The 18220-nt window shown below is 28.1% G+C and overlaps 1 protein-coding gene across 2 annotated transcripts in view; it reads right to left on the bottom strand.

The window, feature by feature from the left end:
* LOC129917156 (aryl hydrocarbon receptor nuclear translocator homolog) overlaps nt 1-18220 on the bottom strand; it is a 68585-nt gene that overhangs the window by 18096 nt on the left and 32269 nt on the right. For both annotated transcript variants that reach the window (XM_055997541.1, XM_055997540.1), the window contains one exon: nt 7473-7633. In XM_055997541.1, the coding sequence (XP_055853516.1) occupies nt 7473-7633 (161 nt within the window). The remainder of the gene's footprint in view (nt 1-7472; nt 7634-18220) is intronic.

The raw sequence follows: 18220 nt of genomic DNA on the forward strand, positions 1-18220 counted from the left end.
AAATTTGATTATCTAGATGAGTGTGAAAATTAAAAAAATAGTTTAGACCCTTTCCGCCCCCTGCCACGCCTACTTTTGTATATGATTGTTTATACCTTAAAAACGGTTTGCACCATTTGCACCAAATTTAGGAAATTTGATTATCTAGATGAGTTAAAAAAATATAAAATAGTTTTGACTCTCTCCGCCCTCTGCCACGCCCACTTTAGTGGCTAAAGGCTAAACGCTTGCAAATTTTCCTTTTTTCGTCTTTGACGACACTTTTAAATGTATAGTGTTTGTGTCTTCCACGACTAGTTCCCCTTCATCAAGAGGTTAAAATGCTATCAGGAAGAGTAAGTTTATTTTTAGGATTAGCTTCATGATGCTTCTCGAAGAAAGCATGAACATTGCTCCCATCATCGAGGTTTGAGTCAAAAAACTTAATTTGTATTTTAGATCATTTTTAAATTGTATGGAACATTTGTTTATCTTCAATTCATACAAAATAATTATTAACATATTCAATTCGTGATTTTTTATAAAAAAAAAAAAATACATTTTTATAAATTTTTAAATTTTTTAAAGATTTGACCTTGTCCTAGCAATGTTGAAAATTTGTATGGATAGCAAAAATTAGCATGAAAACTTTACATTTCCACAAAGTAAAATATTAATACAGTGTAACGACACTAAAAATGTTGCTATACTTTGCTAAAATTAATTTATAAACATATCCAAAATGGAAAAAAGCGTTAAAAAGCAGTTTTTTTTTATGAATTTCTTCCCCCTCGGATCAAGAATTATGTCGAAATTTATCAATTTTTTTCGTAAAACATTTTATGTGGCAGTTGCTAGTACTTAACTAATTCAAAATAATTTCAATGTCTTCATCTTCTCCCCAGTTTTTCCCAAAACAAATCCACCTTTCAAAAAGTCGTTAATTTTTTCTGGTCCGACTTTGGCCTACAAAAAAGTCAAATATTTTGAAGGTTAGCAAAAGTTAGCAATGAAACTAAACGTGTTCTCAAAGAACAATAACAACACAAGATAATGCCATAAATCATTGTGCTACAATTTGCTACTACAACTTTGTAGGCTTAATTTAGATGAAATTTTATGCCTTAAAAAGGAACTTTTTTCGATAATTCACTAAAATTCAAATTTATTTAAAAAATTAAATATAACTACTCATACAAGTTCTCAATGTATCCATGATTATTATTCACAAAAAAAAAAAAAAATAAAACTTTGGTACTTTTCTTACACGAACCAAATGAAAATGCACAAAAATAAAATCTCGAGCTATCAAAATGACTAAAATTTTTTTCAGTGCTTTTGAAAGTCCCGCTAATCCCAGTCAAGTATCTTTGGGTACTTAACGTAGGTCTAGGATGGCTCACAAAGTCCGTAAGTATTGTAGAGCAGATTTTACTCCATGAAAATTTATGACTTTTCTCTAAAAGGTTCGCGGGTTAACAGACAGACTTCAGTAAAAATCTTCCCCACAATCATTTTGTTCAATACCTTTAATTTAAGATTACTACTGTCTTATTTGAGAAAAAAAAAAAACAAATTCGAATATCTGACGTAAATAATCCGCCGAAAACGACCTAGATTTGTTTATTACTTCAGGCACTGATAAGTCAAAATTTTTGATTCATCAAAATCTTGTTAAAGAAAGAACTCCAGAGAGAACGTTTTGGCATTATTAGAAAGCTAACTGGAAAAATCTTAATATTTTTTTTTTTCAAGATCTTTAACTGGTCGCTATGCTTTCTCGATATGATAAAATTTCAAATTATTTAGGGTTTGAAAAAATTTATTTCAAAAAGAGTAAAAAGTATCAAGTCGAACGAAAACTTATGGTTTGATTCGAGCTGCAAAGAAAATATCAGAACTTTTTTGTTTTTTGTAAAAAGGGAATACCTCCTCGTTCTCGGTTTTAACGCTCGTCCACAACAAACTACCATTCGTAAGCTGCCTTAAGAAATTAAACCTTTTTGAAAACAATTCGCTTCAAAATCCAAGTTTGCAGAAAGTGCCAATACTCACTTCCGGAGCGTATAAACGATTAGTTTTGGACGAATGTCTTTTTTTCATTAAATATTAAATTTCCTTTCAAAACGATCATTAAAAATTCTATTGGATGGCGCACAATGGAAAAGAATAACTCATAGTAGGTACTGTTGTCGAGGTCCACGTCCACGCAAAATAAAAAACCCAAATTATAGTTAAAAATTATTAAAAAAAAAAAAACACTTTTTTCATTTTTTTATACAATTTTTTCAAAAGTTTATTCTTTTAAGAGAGCCATTTTTTCCTCAATTAAATGACTCTGATTCTTCTTAATAAAGGAATGGGTCAGATGATCTGTATTTTTCAATAATAATTTCAATTTAAATCTTAAGACATTCCATTAGATTTCTGCTTAGATCTTCGCATGAAATGCTTAAAATTCCCATTATTAATAAAATGTATAATAATAAGACTCATAATCCCTTTTCACTCGTCTTTAATTTGAATAGTTTTCAATATATTATGTACATACATTTCAGTTACATATAACGAAAATTAATTTTTCTGAGCCAAGTTCAAAAAATCAAATGTAATTTTATTGTAGTAGATTTGTAAAAAAATGTGTTACGAATTAATTTTATTTTCTCTATTTGTCTTTTCGGATAAGAATTTCAAGCTTGCAGCCAAAAAAACAAAAATCTGACAAAAAGGAGATTTTTTACTTTTCAATTTTCTCGAAAACTAGAAGCCATAGAAACATATGGTTTTCAGTGTTTGGTAAGGAATTAATTAAGGCAGTGTTCTTCATTATTCAAATTGAATTCAAATCCCCAGCCTTGTCAAAAATAGTATTGGATATGTTTTTTTTAATTTTTTTTTTCAAAGTTTTGACTTTGAAATCGATTATTTCAAAAACAATTCACTTAAAGAACTTAATTTAAAAGCTCAAATTAAGCCTTATACTTTGGCTTATAAAAAAAGTGTCATTTATAACTATAAGTGTTACCATTGATTTTTAATTTTTTTTTTGTTATTTTAAGTAATTTTTAAGAAAATGATTTTTGCGACCAAATGAAGTTTTCAATTACCAATAAAAAACGCAGTGGCACCTGGTGGCACCCAAATTTGGCCTTCATCGAAAGGGAATTTCATAAGGAAAAAGTTTTTAATAGTCTCTAACTGTAGGCAAGTGTAGCTAAAATTATATATACAAAACTATGAAAAAATCAAGCCATTTTTTTTCTCTTTTCTTTAAATAATTATATAAAATAATTAACATCTTTAAAATTAATAATTTCTTCGATTTACAATAGACAAACGATGGCTTCTTTACGGAAAAATAAAAGTGTATGAGTCGGCTCAAGCTAAAAAAAATTACACAGCTTTAATTTGAGGGTATTTTCACTTCGTTTTTTATACTTTCAACAACTTGTCCCTTTACAAAGCTCTAAAAAGTAAACTACAAGTCCGATTTTAGTAATTCTTTCTGATTTTGAATCAGATTTTATTCTAGAATTAAGAAATACTATTGAAATATTCTCCGAGGAACTTTAAATTTTGGACTTTTTTCCGCAAAATCCCCAGTGTGTGGCGTGCCCCAGGGCTCCGTTTTGTCTCCCACACTTTTTCTCATTTTTTTTAAATAATTTTTTGTCTATTAAACTGTTTCGCTGACGACAGTTATCTTAGATTTTCATTTTCATATGAAAAATTCACTACTCAGAACTTTGGAGGCGACCCTAAAGGCAACGTATAATAAGTATAATAAATTCTTATCTTAAGTATCTCCCGATTTTTTCAAAATTTTTGAAGTGAAAACTTCTTTAGTATCATAGTGATTTGAAACACGATGAAACGAAAAAGCGACAGGAAAAATTAATTGATTATAACTTTTTTGTTTTAAATGACAGATGAATGAAATTTTTACTGTAGATAGGTAATAAAATAAACTATAATTGTAGAAAATTTCAATTAATTTTATAATCAAAACCTTGAGATAAAGGTAAAAAGATGTTCTGTTTTTAAACACGTTATATCTTTTGATCTAGAAAATATAACTTATTTGATTTAACTTAATACGCATGCTGATAATATTACCATTCATTTGATATATCACACATAACGGTTAGGGCTCTACAAGTTAAACAATCTTAAATTGAAAAATACCTCAAAACACCTGTGGAGATATGTTGCCGATGACCAGTCACCAGTGTAGGAAGTACCGTAATCTTAGTTTCAAATTTGGCTTTAAAAAATTCTTACTTTTTTTGTAGTCATAGTAGAAATATGATTGAAGTGTCATATAAAAGGTGAAATAATAAGCTTTCAGACGGTATATAATTTATTATAGGTTGTCATTAAAAAAATTGATTTAATGGTGTTAGAAAAAAAAAAAAAAAGATTTTGTTTGTAAGCTTTTTAATGGTGTAATTTAATAACAAAATAATTTTTTAAGGTTTCACTTTTACCACGTGTGAATTGCACACATGATTTTTTTTTTTTTTTAAATGACTCGTGAAACTGTTCTATAAATGAGGTTTTATAACAAGTCATATCAGTATTAATAAAGTAAGCAAACAGAACTAAATCACGGTTTCGAAAGACGGATTTTCGTTTTCAGTTTAGCCTCAGAAATAGAAAAATACAAAACCGAAATTATAACAGCGTCGAATCTTTATTCGGCAGAATAAGTAGACATTACTTCAAGCTTGTCCGTTGGTTATAGGCTATTTATCTTTCTCTAATATGGTGCCATTTAGAGGCAAAAATCATAAACTAAAAATTTTGTTTCTTGGTTTTTAAATTAGTTTTTTTTTTTAGGACTTAGAATAAGAGTTCTTGTCAAAAAAAAAATTTCTCAGACAAGATTGGTCTTTTGGTAGAAAATGTTCAAAATAATTATATACCGTTTCTCAAATAGAAGTATTTGTATTTCTGACCTCCTCCCAAATGACTGAACCGATTTCCACGAACTATAAAAGCTCGAATAGCTGTTTAAATGAAGTCCAAATGTTCGTCCAGTTTCGGTGTGCTATATGTAGAGAAGTGACTTCATAACTTAACATAAAAAACTTAATAGCAAGGTGCGATACCCGTTAACCAACAACGTTTTGTAAAAGCTTTATAACATAAATAAATTTGCCATAAATATTTCAAGCTACCAATCTATTTTTTTTTTTTTTACCTCATGAACTGTCATTTCTAAGAAGAAAAAAGAATAAAGAAATTCAACTGACTGTCAATGGTATTCTTAATTTATGGTTCATTAGTAATGGTTGATGATTTTTTTTTTTTTTTTGTAAGCTTAATGTAAGTAAGCATTTAAAGTAGCTAAAGTAAATATCAAACAAAACACAAAATTATTCTAGACTTAATCAAATGCGCCTAGCTTTTAAACACAAATAAATTGTTGGTTTTTATGGTCTCTTTATTTTAATTTAATGATATAAAACCTAACCAAAAGGCGACTCTCGTTTTTTCTTTTTTTTTTTGTTTAACTTGGAACGGACAATCGTCCCAATTACAATTAAACTCTTGCGCGGAAAGGAAATCCCCCACTTATAATATTATCATCCTCTTTTAACCCTCCTCTCTCAATCTTGTCTATTTCTTTTTGACGACGTCTCTCGGACTAGGCTTGTTTCAATAGCGCAAAGTAAAAGACTTTTTGTTTTATTAAACAAAACAAAAAAATATAAATAAAAAAAAAAAAAAACTTTTCTTATATGCATTTACGCGGATAGAATTTTTAATTAAAACACATCACAGTTGTAGCCTAGCGGTGGTTAAATTATAGCAGCAGCAAAATGCCGACATAACAGACAGACACAACTCTAAACGGAGACGAGCCACAGACAGAGTGTGTGTGGATGATAAAAAAAAAAAAAAAACACGCGGCAATTATTCTATTTCGACGACGACACACTTTATTTTATAGAAAAAAATGCCTGGTTTCACCAAGCTACTCAATCAAGTCAATATTTTTGGGTGGTTTAAGAAACTTAGCCTTAGACAGTATTCAGTCCTTCGACTCTCTCATGGTGAGAAAGATATAGCCAAGTGAGGCAATAATTTACTATTCTTAAATCAACATGATGAAACCAGGCATTAGAATTTCAACTAGAGAGTCTGCTGAAACTTAATGTTCAACTTCATTTAATTACACTGGTCTGCAAAATTTTACTTTTTTTTCTCCTTCAAATAATTTTTTTTATATTATGAAAGATTAGACTTTCCTGAATCTAAATCTGGTTTCAGAAAAATTCTATCAGGTACTATTTTTGTAAAAATGATTTTTGGAAAATGTGGGTAGTTTCTAAAAAAAAACAACCTTTTAGATTTATTTGAACTCGTGCAAAATTAAAACTATTTGTAGCATTCAGCTCAAATTTGGAGGACTTATTCCTCGTAATATGCCCTATCGATTGACACCAAATATTACCTTCTACATTAATGTTTACTCATATTTTAAAATACTGATTTATAAAAAAAAGCAGAAATATCGAAATCCTTTACTTTTTAGTATAAATCCAACATGAAAAAAAACACCTTAATTAAGGAAAATGTAAAATATCAACGATTATTATATTTAAAAAGTCAAATATGTAAAGAAAAACCATAATAAAATACATTAAACAAAATTTTTAAATGTTTTGTAATTTTATATACTATTTATCTATTTAGAAATATCTTATTTGTAATAAACCATTCGATAAACTGCCTTGTAAAGCTTCAGATTTGTTTCTCCTAGAAACAAAAGTATACTTTTCTTATAGTTTTTGATGTGTGCTGAGTTAGAATCCAAAGTCAAAAAAATTCTATCACGTGAGAATTTTAAGATATTCGCATTAAAGTATCACAAAATCAAGTTTTTTCTTAGAAAATCTCAATAAAAACTACTATATCTCACAAACTAGAGCTGACCGAAATATTTTGAGTTCGGATTCAAAATCAGCACACTAAAGTCCATTAGAAAAGTATATTTTTGTTCTAGGGAGAAGGATATATTAATTTTTAGAGATCAGTTTTTTTTTTTTTATGATAAGATATGCCAAACCTACTAAACTTACTTAAATTAAGATATCTCGGAGAAGAAAAGAGATATTGAGAAGATTGAAACTGAATTTGAAAGAAAAAAATAAGTTCTTTTATAAACCGTAACAATTTTTATTGAAAAATATTACATTATGCCAAATATTTCTTCGAAAACAGCAAAAAAATGGGTTTTTGAGATTTTCTAACGGGAATATCTAAAAAACGTGACGTGCTAGATCAATTCTGACTTCGGATTCGGAATCAGCATACAACAATCCTTTAGAAAAGTATAGTTTTATTTAAAGGAGGGTTTCCTTGCAGACCAGTGTTATCTGATTTGCATCTTTTATCTTGTCGAGGATTTCAAAAATGAAATAAAATCCTTTTTCGATGGAGACTTTTTGATCTGCAAAATAATTTGAAAAAATTTAAAAACTTACCTCTAAGAGCTTTCATATGTGCCACCGCCATACGCAGTATTGTCAATTTATCAGGTTTCCTTGCTAAAGCACTACATGTTGGCACCATATCCGATAATTCTGTTATGTATGCAGTCATCTTATTTCTACGCCTTCTTTCGATCTCACAGTGGTTCTCTCGACTTTAAAAATACACAAAAATAAACAAAAAAAAAAAAAAAATAGCATTAAATATAAGAAACAAATATAAACAATGCAGTAAAATAGCAGATGGAAAAAGTTATGTTTAAAAATAATATCCGCACTACTTTCAAGAACGGGGTACTCAGTCAATAGTACCTACTCGTCACTGCCAATTTTGGCACATGTCTGAGACTGTGAGGAATTAATAAGAAACAGAAACAAAAAAAAAACAAAATATTGTATTTTATTCCCAGGAAATGCATTAATGCACTCAACACAAGGGAAATAGTATATAGTTTGTTGAAAAAGAGGAAGAATTATGATCTAGTTTTTAAATTACAGATGGAAGTACATATACCTACTTTATTTTTATATTTATTCTTGATAACAATGCGTAAGGTTGTTATATATAAATTTTTCTTGATGGGGCTTCTTGATCTACATAATTGCATAATTCAGTTAGAGTGCATAGTTGTTGAGTGAAAATTAATTTGTGATGCGAAAATTGTTTACTTTCAACACTTGGGGTTCGCGCAATTAGTTTTTTTTTTTTGAGAAAATTCAAAAATACGATTTTTCGGTTTTTATTTTTGTCTTTTACTTATTAGTTGAATTTCAACAAAACTTGGTTAAAATTTACTATTTTAAATTTTTAACCTATTTTTAATTTTTATTTTTGACGTGATAACGTCTTATAAATCGATGAACCATGGCAGCCACCACAAAAAAATGACGCCATTTTCTAACGTTACACTCTCGCACTTTCGCAGTGCGGCAAAAAATTTCAATTCAAAATTAAAAATAAACTATTAGAGATACAAAAATCTTCTATAGCTTATTTGAAAGATAATAATCTAAAGCTTAATCCAAATGAAGGATTTTTAAAATTCCGTCATTTAATAGGGTAAACAGGGGTAAAACGGAAAGATGAAATTTGGGCTAAAATCTAAACGCGAAGTTGTAGAGAATTGATTTTTTTTGCTATAGATAGATGAGATTAATTTAAGAATAACTGCATTTAAGGAAAAATTCTAAAAAATTTTGAAACTAAGCTATAACGTTTTGTTTGAACGTTGTACACGTGTTGGGGCTATGAAAAAATGATGATTTTGGGTAAAGAAATTTAGATGCCAGGTGAAAGATGAGAGAAAAAAAAATTAGGCGTCTGATACGGATTTTTTTCCAACACTCTGCATTTCGAAATATGAATTTTTGAAAAACACCTTGTTTTTAGGGGTATTTTTGGGTAATTTTTGATTTTTAGCTTTTTTTTTGGAGCGTTCAAAAATCTCAAACTTATAGGACAGGTAGGTTTTGGCCTTGTGCATACATGTGCAAAAACTTTAGTGAGTTTTGACTGAATAACAGGAGAAACAAGTTTAAAAAAACACGTTTTTTGACCATTTTAAACCGATTTTCATCGTTTTTTATTTTTATCTTTTTTTCTTTAATAGATACAGGAATAAAGTATATGGAATAATGATAGACCATGACTACGACTAAATGTGTGCGAAGTTTCAATCATTTTCGTAAACACAATTTTGAGATAACGGTAAAATAAAATTTTAAAATTCAACAGGTTATAACTTTTGATCAAGAGCAGATAGAAATTTTAATAAACTTTTATGAGCATCCTGATACAATTACCTTTCAATTACCATACATTTTTTATAGGTTGTTAGGGAAAAAAAATGGAATTAATGACGTGAGAAGATAAAAATTCATGTTTTCTTTTGCTTTTTTTTGATGAAAATGATTGTCTTCAATAAATTATTTTTATACTCTTTGCGCATTATAAAAATTTAAAAATAAAAGAAGAAATACTTGGCTTTTAAATTGCATAATTTTTTTTTTGTAAGCTTTTAAAATAAAAATATTAATATAATGAGAAAATAAAAAAGGTATTTTTTTTTTAGCTTTTTCTTGTAAATTATGATGGTATGAAAAAAGTAAACGCTTCAATTGACTCATTTTAAACAAAAGTACACAACCTGTTTTCTGACGACGTTATCACGTAAAATCATCGGCCGTAAACCAGCTTTACAGACAATCTCTTTTTTTTTGTATTTTGACGAATTTATCTTTGGAAAAAAAGCCTACTTTTCAATTAATCCAAGTTACAGAAAATGTTTGTATTTTTTTAAATTTTCTTTTATTTAAGACTATAATAGAAAAATTAAACTTTTATTTCAGATAGTATTGGAAAAAAAAAAAAACTTTAAAAAACGGTTTTTTTAAGATAGATTTTTCCGTAAATGACAGTAATATTCTTATTAGGAAGCCAGATTTTGCCATAGAAACCGAAATATACTTTCCTATTATTAGAATTGGTCTAACGTGTAAAGTTTTTGAGATATCAAACTTTTGAGCTACCAATAACATTTTTTTTTAGTTTCTGTGAGTAATAGACTATGGGAAAAAAGCAATTTAAAATGTGGTGATATGATTAACGTTACTTCAACGTTGAAAAAAACTTTCATGAAATATCTTTAAATTTATATTGAAAAAAACGTTGAAAAATATTTTTTTTAAATAGTTGCAGTTTCTCATAATATTTATTTTAGTTTGAGTTAGTAAAGCATTCGATTAGTAATAAAAGAATGGGAGGATTTGCAGTCCCTTTTAGTTTTTTGTTTTTTTTTTTTAATACTATCTTTTTAAATGAAAAAATTTTGTTTGTGGACCTACAAAAATATGAATAATTGTCCACGACTTCATTTGAACCATGAAAACCTACGCACAATAATTTGAACCTAGCGGCCATCAACTGAGAGTTTGTGCTTGCAAGAAAAAGAAAAACACCTACATCCATTAACTGCGTTTCGCAAATATACTTCTCTTAATAAACGTGTAAGTGCAATTTGCACGTTTATACCTATTTGTAGCTGGGAATGATAATTATCTCAGAAAAAAAGAACGAAAATTAAATATAAACTCAACTCTAAAAAGATTCCCATCTGTAATTGCATTTTTTACAGGAATTTCAACTTCAAACAAATAAAACGCATACTGAAAGATTGTGTGATTATTATTAAACCCACGCAATGAACCTTTTATTGTACTAGAATCAAGTATAAATCGTACTATAATCTGATTCCTGAATATTTCTGTGAAACTCGCGAAATGCCATCTTTTAAGACACAAACAATAGTTACCACTATGTAAGATAAGTTTATACCAATCGGCATGAAATGTACTTTCAGAAAAATGTTATTATACTCATTCTTTGTATCAGAGTTGTTAAACACTACAGTCTTTTTTGTTTTTTTACTTTAATTTTGCTTTGGAAAATTCTGTATAAAAACCAATAACTTTTAATTAATTAAGAGCACCAATATTCTTGTTTATTTGTTTTTTTTTTTTTTTTTTTTAATTTAGACCAGTTTATACCAGTTAGTGAATTATATATTGTTTTGTGCGGATTTTAAGGTTTTATTCTTTTGTTTTTTTAAATTGGCACAACCATTTTTTTCTCCAGTTTTACATATTAGACCAGTTTATACCAATCATTGTGAGCATTAATTAAATAATGTGTAACGATGAATTTTCGTTTAAAATTCATTACATTAAATAACAGTAAAACTTATAGCCTTGTAATTTTAGTTTGCTGTTTATACCAGTTAGTATTTTATGGTTTTGAAAAAGTTAAAAAATAACTTAACTTATTTTTTAACAATCAGTAAACTGTAAAATACCTACTAAGAAACATCGGGTGTGGTTAATGGTGATATTTTCTACAGTTTTACCTTCCATACTCAGATGGAAGGCTATGTACTATATGCAACAACAAGAGTACCGTACTACACATTGTTGAAAAACTTTATTTCAAACTTTTCTTCTTAATTTATTTTTTTCTTATTTTTTTTTATTTTAATTTTCGCCTTCAAAGAAAAACGTAATTTATTCAGAATACTTAACCCCATATGTGGTACCACGGAAGTAAGAATTTCTTCGAAAATGCTAAAAACACACACACAACCATAGTTATAAGAAGGTATAGCATAGGTATCCAAAGAAAGAAGGGAATATACTTATTCGCCAAATGAATAATGATTAATACCATTAGAAAGGAAGGAACAAATAGGATCTAATGGAACTTTAATTGTTGGATATTTGCTATGTGACTACACACACTCTCTCATAATGGAGAAATCTCCTCATGCTTTTTGGATCGTATATAGTATGTATTTGTAGAGAAAGAGATATGGGTACCTTTTACCTACAAACATATATGGACTCCTTGTTGACTTGGATAGCAAAAACAACAAAGAAGAAAAAAAAAAGAGAAAAAAAATACCAAGGGCAAACTTGTTCCATTAACATTGAGGCATTTAATCTCTTCTCGATAATCTTCAACTCTCTACTCCACTTCACTCAACCTTCTCCTTCCATTTCTCAACCATGTCCGCCTCCACCTTCTTTGTTTGTTTTTTCTTTCTTTTTTTTTTTTTTGTCTTTCCTGTGCAACCTTTCGTTCCATTTCCTTAGACTTGTGAGTTTTCACAAACTTTGGCAAGAAATCAACTCTGAGAAATTCCTAGTTCCTCAGGCAAAGAAATTACTTTTTTTTTTTGGTCGGAATGAGTTTATTTTTTTTTTGTTCTGATTATATTTTTATCCTTGTTTCACATTTTCTTAGGTGGGTATAATATTTTTTTTTTTTTTGTTCTTTAATTGAAAAGGGTTAATTTGGAAGGGCTGATGAATACAAAACTATACTTAGAATGAGAACAAGAAAAAAATAATAATTTTTTTGTTGCCATTGTATCCAATAGTAACTGGAGCTGGGAAAAAGAAAATTGAGGTCCAACTATTGATAATTGAGGGCAGGCTGAGATAGATAATAATAATATGTAGGTATATTGCTATATTATATTTTACCATGTTACACTACTAACAACATCGTCTTTTTCAATTAAGAACAGTAACTATTCCAATATAGGTTTTGGTTATTTTTTTACAGGGTGATTTGTAAAGTATTCGGAGTCGATACAATTTTCAAATCGCTGGAGTGCACATTAGTTTAAAAATATTAGAAAATTGCTAAAAAGAGGAATTTTGCTTAAGATGAAATATACCTATTTTTTCTTTAAGGAATAAAATTAACAAAAAATATTTTTGATATTGAGTTAAAAAATAAAACTATTACACTGAGAGAAAAAATAAGTTGAAGTTGAAACGTCTTTGTTTCAAAGGTGAACTACTTTGATTTATGTGACTTAAAGATACGAAACCATCAAAAATTAACCTTTTTTCACGTTGATTTTAATTTTTTCGTCTTTAATGCAAAATCATTCCGAATAATAGTTAAATCAATGTGGTTTTCATTGATTTTACGTTGTTTTATGGTGGCTTTCCCTCAGTGTATGGACCATAGCTTGAGCATTAAACCCTCCTTGTAGGGCACATGGTTTTCAAAATCTTTCTTGGTCGCATAGTATTTATTTTGCCTTTTGCTATAATTTTTTTTTTTTTTCCAAAATGGATTGTTATTGATTTATTTTGTGAAATGGATTTTTTTTTTTTTTGAATTTTTCATTCAAAATTATGGATAGGGCTCTTCTTTAATATAGAAAAATTGCAGTTTTGAAAAGAGTAAATACCTATCAAAACAACATGTAAGAACACTTTCGAAGGGTGAAACTATTCCATTTCGAAAAAATTTTGATTGGTGTCTGGCTAAAATTATAAAAAAATATAAATAAAAAATTTAATGCCGTTATACACAGCTAGTCCTCAAGGGCTAGATAGGTACACCAAAAACTGAAAAAAATTGTTTATTTTTTGAAATTGTATGCATTTTGACAATGTTTTGATTGAGAATCGAGTCCGAAAACTTAAGATGTTATGGTCTTCCTCTAAAGTAAGGATAAGGGTCCTTTACTTTCCTTACTAAAGCAAAAACAAGATCTTATTTTGATAAAATAAAATATTTTTTCAAAATTTTCTGCTCAATAAACCCGAAATGACAAATTGGTTACATCCGAAACGATTTTTTAAGAAGTTGACTAACTCTTTAAAAACTCACTGATAACTCACTCGGGGTGTATTATATATTTCGCCTAGAAATAAATAAAATTTTGATCGTGTCGCACCGAACTTGCTATTAGTTTTAAATCTATATATGTACCTTAGGGTGGGTCAAAAAAATGGAAATTCTTTTTTTTGATTTGGTACTTCGAAAACTCGATTGCTAGACACCTCTAGAATATACTCACCAAATATGAGCTCTTTATCTTAATGGGAAGGTCCTTCGCTTTTCAATTTTCTATTTTTACATCAAGCTTCTACCAAAAAAAAATAGTTTTTTTATTAATTGACTTTTTAGCCAATTTTTTTTTACACATTCTTGTAGAATGAACTATTGAAATCAGTGGGCATTGGTTTGGATACGAATATCTTGGAAATGGATTTCCAAAGCAATTAATTTGCTGCCGAGGAACTTTTTATAGAACGTTTAAGTCCCTACAAGAAAACATCTTCCTAATTTGAAAATATTGAATTTTCAGTGAATTAGAAAATTTTGAAAAATAAAAAATGTTTTCATATTTTTTTTTTAACTTTGACCTCGAATATCTTTAGAATGGTTAGATTATTGAAAAAAATTATTGAGACCTTTTTTGTGGAGCAATCTGTTTCCTACAAGAATATGTCATGCGCGTTTGATTATTATAATTTTTCAATTTTTTACAAAATTAAGAACAAAAAACGAATTTTTAAAGATTTTCTCGATTTTTGGACCTCAAATATCTACTAAACGGTTAGATAAATGAAAAAAGAGTATGAAGTCTTTTTTGTAGAGCGTTAAATTTCCTACAAGAATAAGCAAAGAAATTTGCAAAAAAGTCGATTTATAAAAAAAATAATTTTTTTTTGTAGAAGCTTGATGCAAAAATGGAAAATTTAAAAGCGGAGGACCTTCCCATTAATATAAAGAGCTCATATTTGGTGTGTATATTCTAGAGGTGTCTAGCCATAGATTCGGAGTACCAAATCAAAAAAAAAAGAATTTCGATTTTTTTTTGACCCACCCTAATATACCTATTATAGATGTAGATTTAAAACTGAATATTATTTTTTTTATTTACAAATTTGTTAAATGTAAATTTAAAAAAAAAAAACTTTAAATATAAAATTCACTTTTCAAATTAAAACAAATATTTTAAAAATAATTTTGAACTCTAAAAAGTACGTAACTTTATTGCATTATTTTAATTAAGACGCATTAAAAAAAATAATTCTCTTATACATAATTTTTGGAAATTTTTTTTCGCTCTAATTTTTTTTTTCAAACATAAAATATTCTTTTAAATCTATTTTTTTTTTTTTAAATAAAAACAGTTATTTTAAAATTTAAAAATGTATACCTACTAAAGTTATTTAAAAGCTTTCATACAAATCGGGGAAGTCAAGGTCTAAAAAAGTAAAGATTTTCAAAAAAAAAAAAAAGTTCATCATGGATTCATTATGGATTTCTTCCAAAAAAATAAACCGTTACAAATGATTTTCGAAAAAAAAAATGTTAAAAAGGGCCTCTTCCAGAAAAAAACACTCTTGAACATTTTTTTTTAATCTTTAGAGGTTACCGTTTCAAGTTTGATAAAAAAAAAAACAGCTAAGAATTCCCAAAAATTCATCTGTACCTGCCAAATTAAAAAAAAATCCATTTGTATAGTCGCACTGTTGTCCAAAATGACTTATCTCGTTGCAAAAATCATAACTTTTGAACGGATTGAGGTAGCGGTACAGTTTTTTTTTTTAATTTGAAGGAAATTTCCAGGGCTGTTACACCAATGAATTTCAAGAAAATTGTTTTACAGGGTGTTTAGGAATCATCGGCCGAAAACCGATTTTCTTAAAAAAAAAAATATTTAAATTAAAATTGGTATGCCATTTTGTAGAAATCACTAATTCACATCTAAAAAAAGTTCAGATTACACTTTTCCATGATATTACGATTATAGAGAATGCCAAAAAAGTTGGTCCCGGAAGTCCGTCTGTCTGTCTGTCTGTATAAGGATCTACATCCTAAACGGATGGACCGATTGACTTCAAATTTGGTATGTAGCATTTTTTGGAGACCCTCCAGAGGTGTTTTTGGAATTAATTTTTTTGGGCCAAAAATAACGGTACTTGTCATACACCAATTTCAGTAAAGCTGTAATTGCTCAAAAACGGCTCCAACGATTTTGTTTAAAAAATTCAAATGTAAGTTTGAAAACAAGGTCTATCTTCTAATGAAAAAAATTTTTTTGGAAAATCATTATTAACGGTACCTGCCATAGAACGGTTTTTTTTAAATCCGATATTCTCCGAAACGGCTTATTCGATTTCAACGAAACTTTTTTTGAAGAAGCACTTATATAACTCAAATATAAGCCAAAAATAAAATTTCAAAAAAAATAATTTTTGGATTTTTAAAAAAATTTTGAAATTTTTTTTTGAAAAATAAAATTTTCGAAAACGGGACATTGTATTTTTTTGAAATTTTGTTTTTAGATGTGGATTAGTGATTTCTACAAAATGGCATACCAATTTTAATTTAAACATTTTTTTTAAAGAAAATCTGTTCCTTCTGCCTTCATTTTTTTTCAAAGTACAAAATCTCGGCAGTGCGCAAGCATGCGCAGCTAAATATTTTTATTTTGAATCAACAATTGATTGGTACACATACCCTATTCGGCTTAATGAATGGAACCGAATGGATTTTTTACGGTACCTGCCATAAAACCGTTTTTTTTCAAATCCGATATTCTCCAAAACGGCTTATTCGATTTCAACGAAACTTTTTGTGAAGAAGCACTTATATAACTCAAATATAAGCCAAAAATAAAATTTCAAAAAAAATAATTTTTGGATTTTTAAAAAAATTTTGAAATTTTTTTTTGAAAAATTAAATTTTCGAAAACGGGACATTGTATTTTTTTGAAATTTTGTTTTTAAATGTGGATTAGTGATTTCTACAAAATGGCATACCAATTTTAATTTAAACTTTTTTTTTAAAGAAAATCTGTTTTTGGCCGATGATTCCGAAACACCCTGTGAAATAATTTTATTGAAATTCATTGGTATAACAGCCCTAGAAATGTCCTTCAAATAAAAAAAAAAATTGTACCGCTAACTCAATCCGTTCAAAAGTTATGATTTTTGCAACGAGATAAGTCATTTTGGACAACCGTGAGTCGTTCAGTCTGTGGGTCTGTATGACCGACTTTAGGGTGGGTAAAAAAATCGATTATGTTTTTTTTTTAAGTTCTGGCACAGAAAAATGCTACCTCTTAAACGTTAAGTTTATCACTTTTTTTATTTTTCTTACCATTTAAAATATTTTTTAAGGTCCAAAGTTAAAAAAAAAAACAATACAAATAATTTTTTTTCTTTTTTCTTAATTTGTAAATAAGAGGTCACCTATTCTTTTTTCATTAATCTAACCATTTGAAAGATGTTCGAGGTCAAAGTTTGAAATGTACCACCAATTTTCAATTCATTACAAACTTCGTGTTATTTTATTCATTTTGTAAAAAAGTTCAAGCGAAAACTTGATAATATTCTGAAGGGCTGACAATGTGCTAAATCTGATTTCAAAGCTCTGATATTGATATAAACTACATGTAAACTTTTAAGTTAATTATTGTCTAAATCCTTAACCAAATCACCCTGTACAATATGTCTGCAGCAGAGTTTCGTGTTACATACCGCACCAACAAGCCCAGTCATTACCTTTTTGTGAATTGCAAAATGAAACCTCCTCTATGGGGTATGGAGGAATATAGTTGGATTGGATTGGATATGGTGAAAATATAGAGGATTCAGACAGAATCACATAATGCAGAGACTTGTAGTAAAGCGAATTTTAATATAGAAAGAAGTCTACGAAAACGAAGACGAAGTAATGGATGGAACATCAAGTAGAAAAAAAAAAAAAAAATAAAGCCCAGTCAAAGTAGGTACCTTACCTACAACTATACTCGTGTACAGTTGAAAGTTCTATGTGTACGGTCTTATGAGTTTGTTTATTTTTTTATTTTTGTTTATTTGTTTACGTTGTTGTTTTTTTTTTCATTTTTTTTTTTCTTCTGTTTTTGAAGCTGACAACATTTTATTCTTAGTCGTGACCAATATACTACATTACCATACATCGTTAAAATGGATGCATTATACGAGTAAGTAAACTTACATGTGCATAGCCTGCATAGTGCATATATAGATAAGTCTGGTATAGGATTTGACTTAGAACTATAATATATCTATTTTGTTTTAACCAGTTGTAGGAATCTATATAATATAAAAAATTGTAGGTACTTGTACTAGAGTACTGAATTTTTGATTATAAAAAACAATCACTTAGAAAGTTCAAAATACACCAGGCACTAGTTTGAGGGAAAATAAAATATTTAAGAAATAAATTGCACGACTGGGGTCGCACGTACTTGCTCTTATGCTTAATGTAACTATAATGTTAAAGCTTTTTATTCAAAAAATTTAAAATTTGATATTTTGAAGAAATTTCATAAGTAGTATAAAAAAATTAAATCTGTTTTTATAATTAATTAAACTCCGTTTTAAATTATCTTAAAAAAAAAAAA

Source organism: Episyrphus balteatus, chromosome 3 (assembly GCF_945859705.1).
Source record: "Episyrphus balteatus chromosome 3, idEpiBalt1.1, whole genome shotgun sequence".
Taxonomy (NCBI): Eukaryota; Metazoa; Arthropoda; class Insecta; order Diptera; family Syrphidae; genus Episyrphus; species Episyrphus balteatus.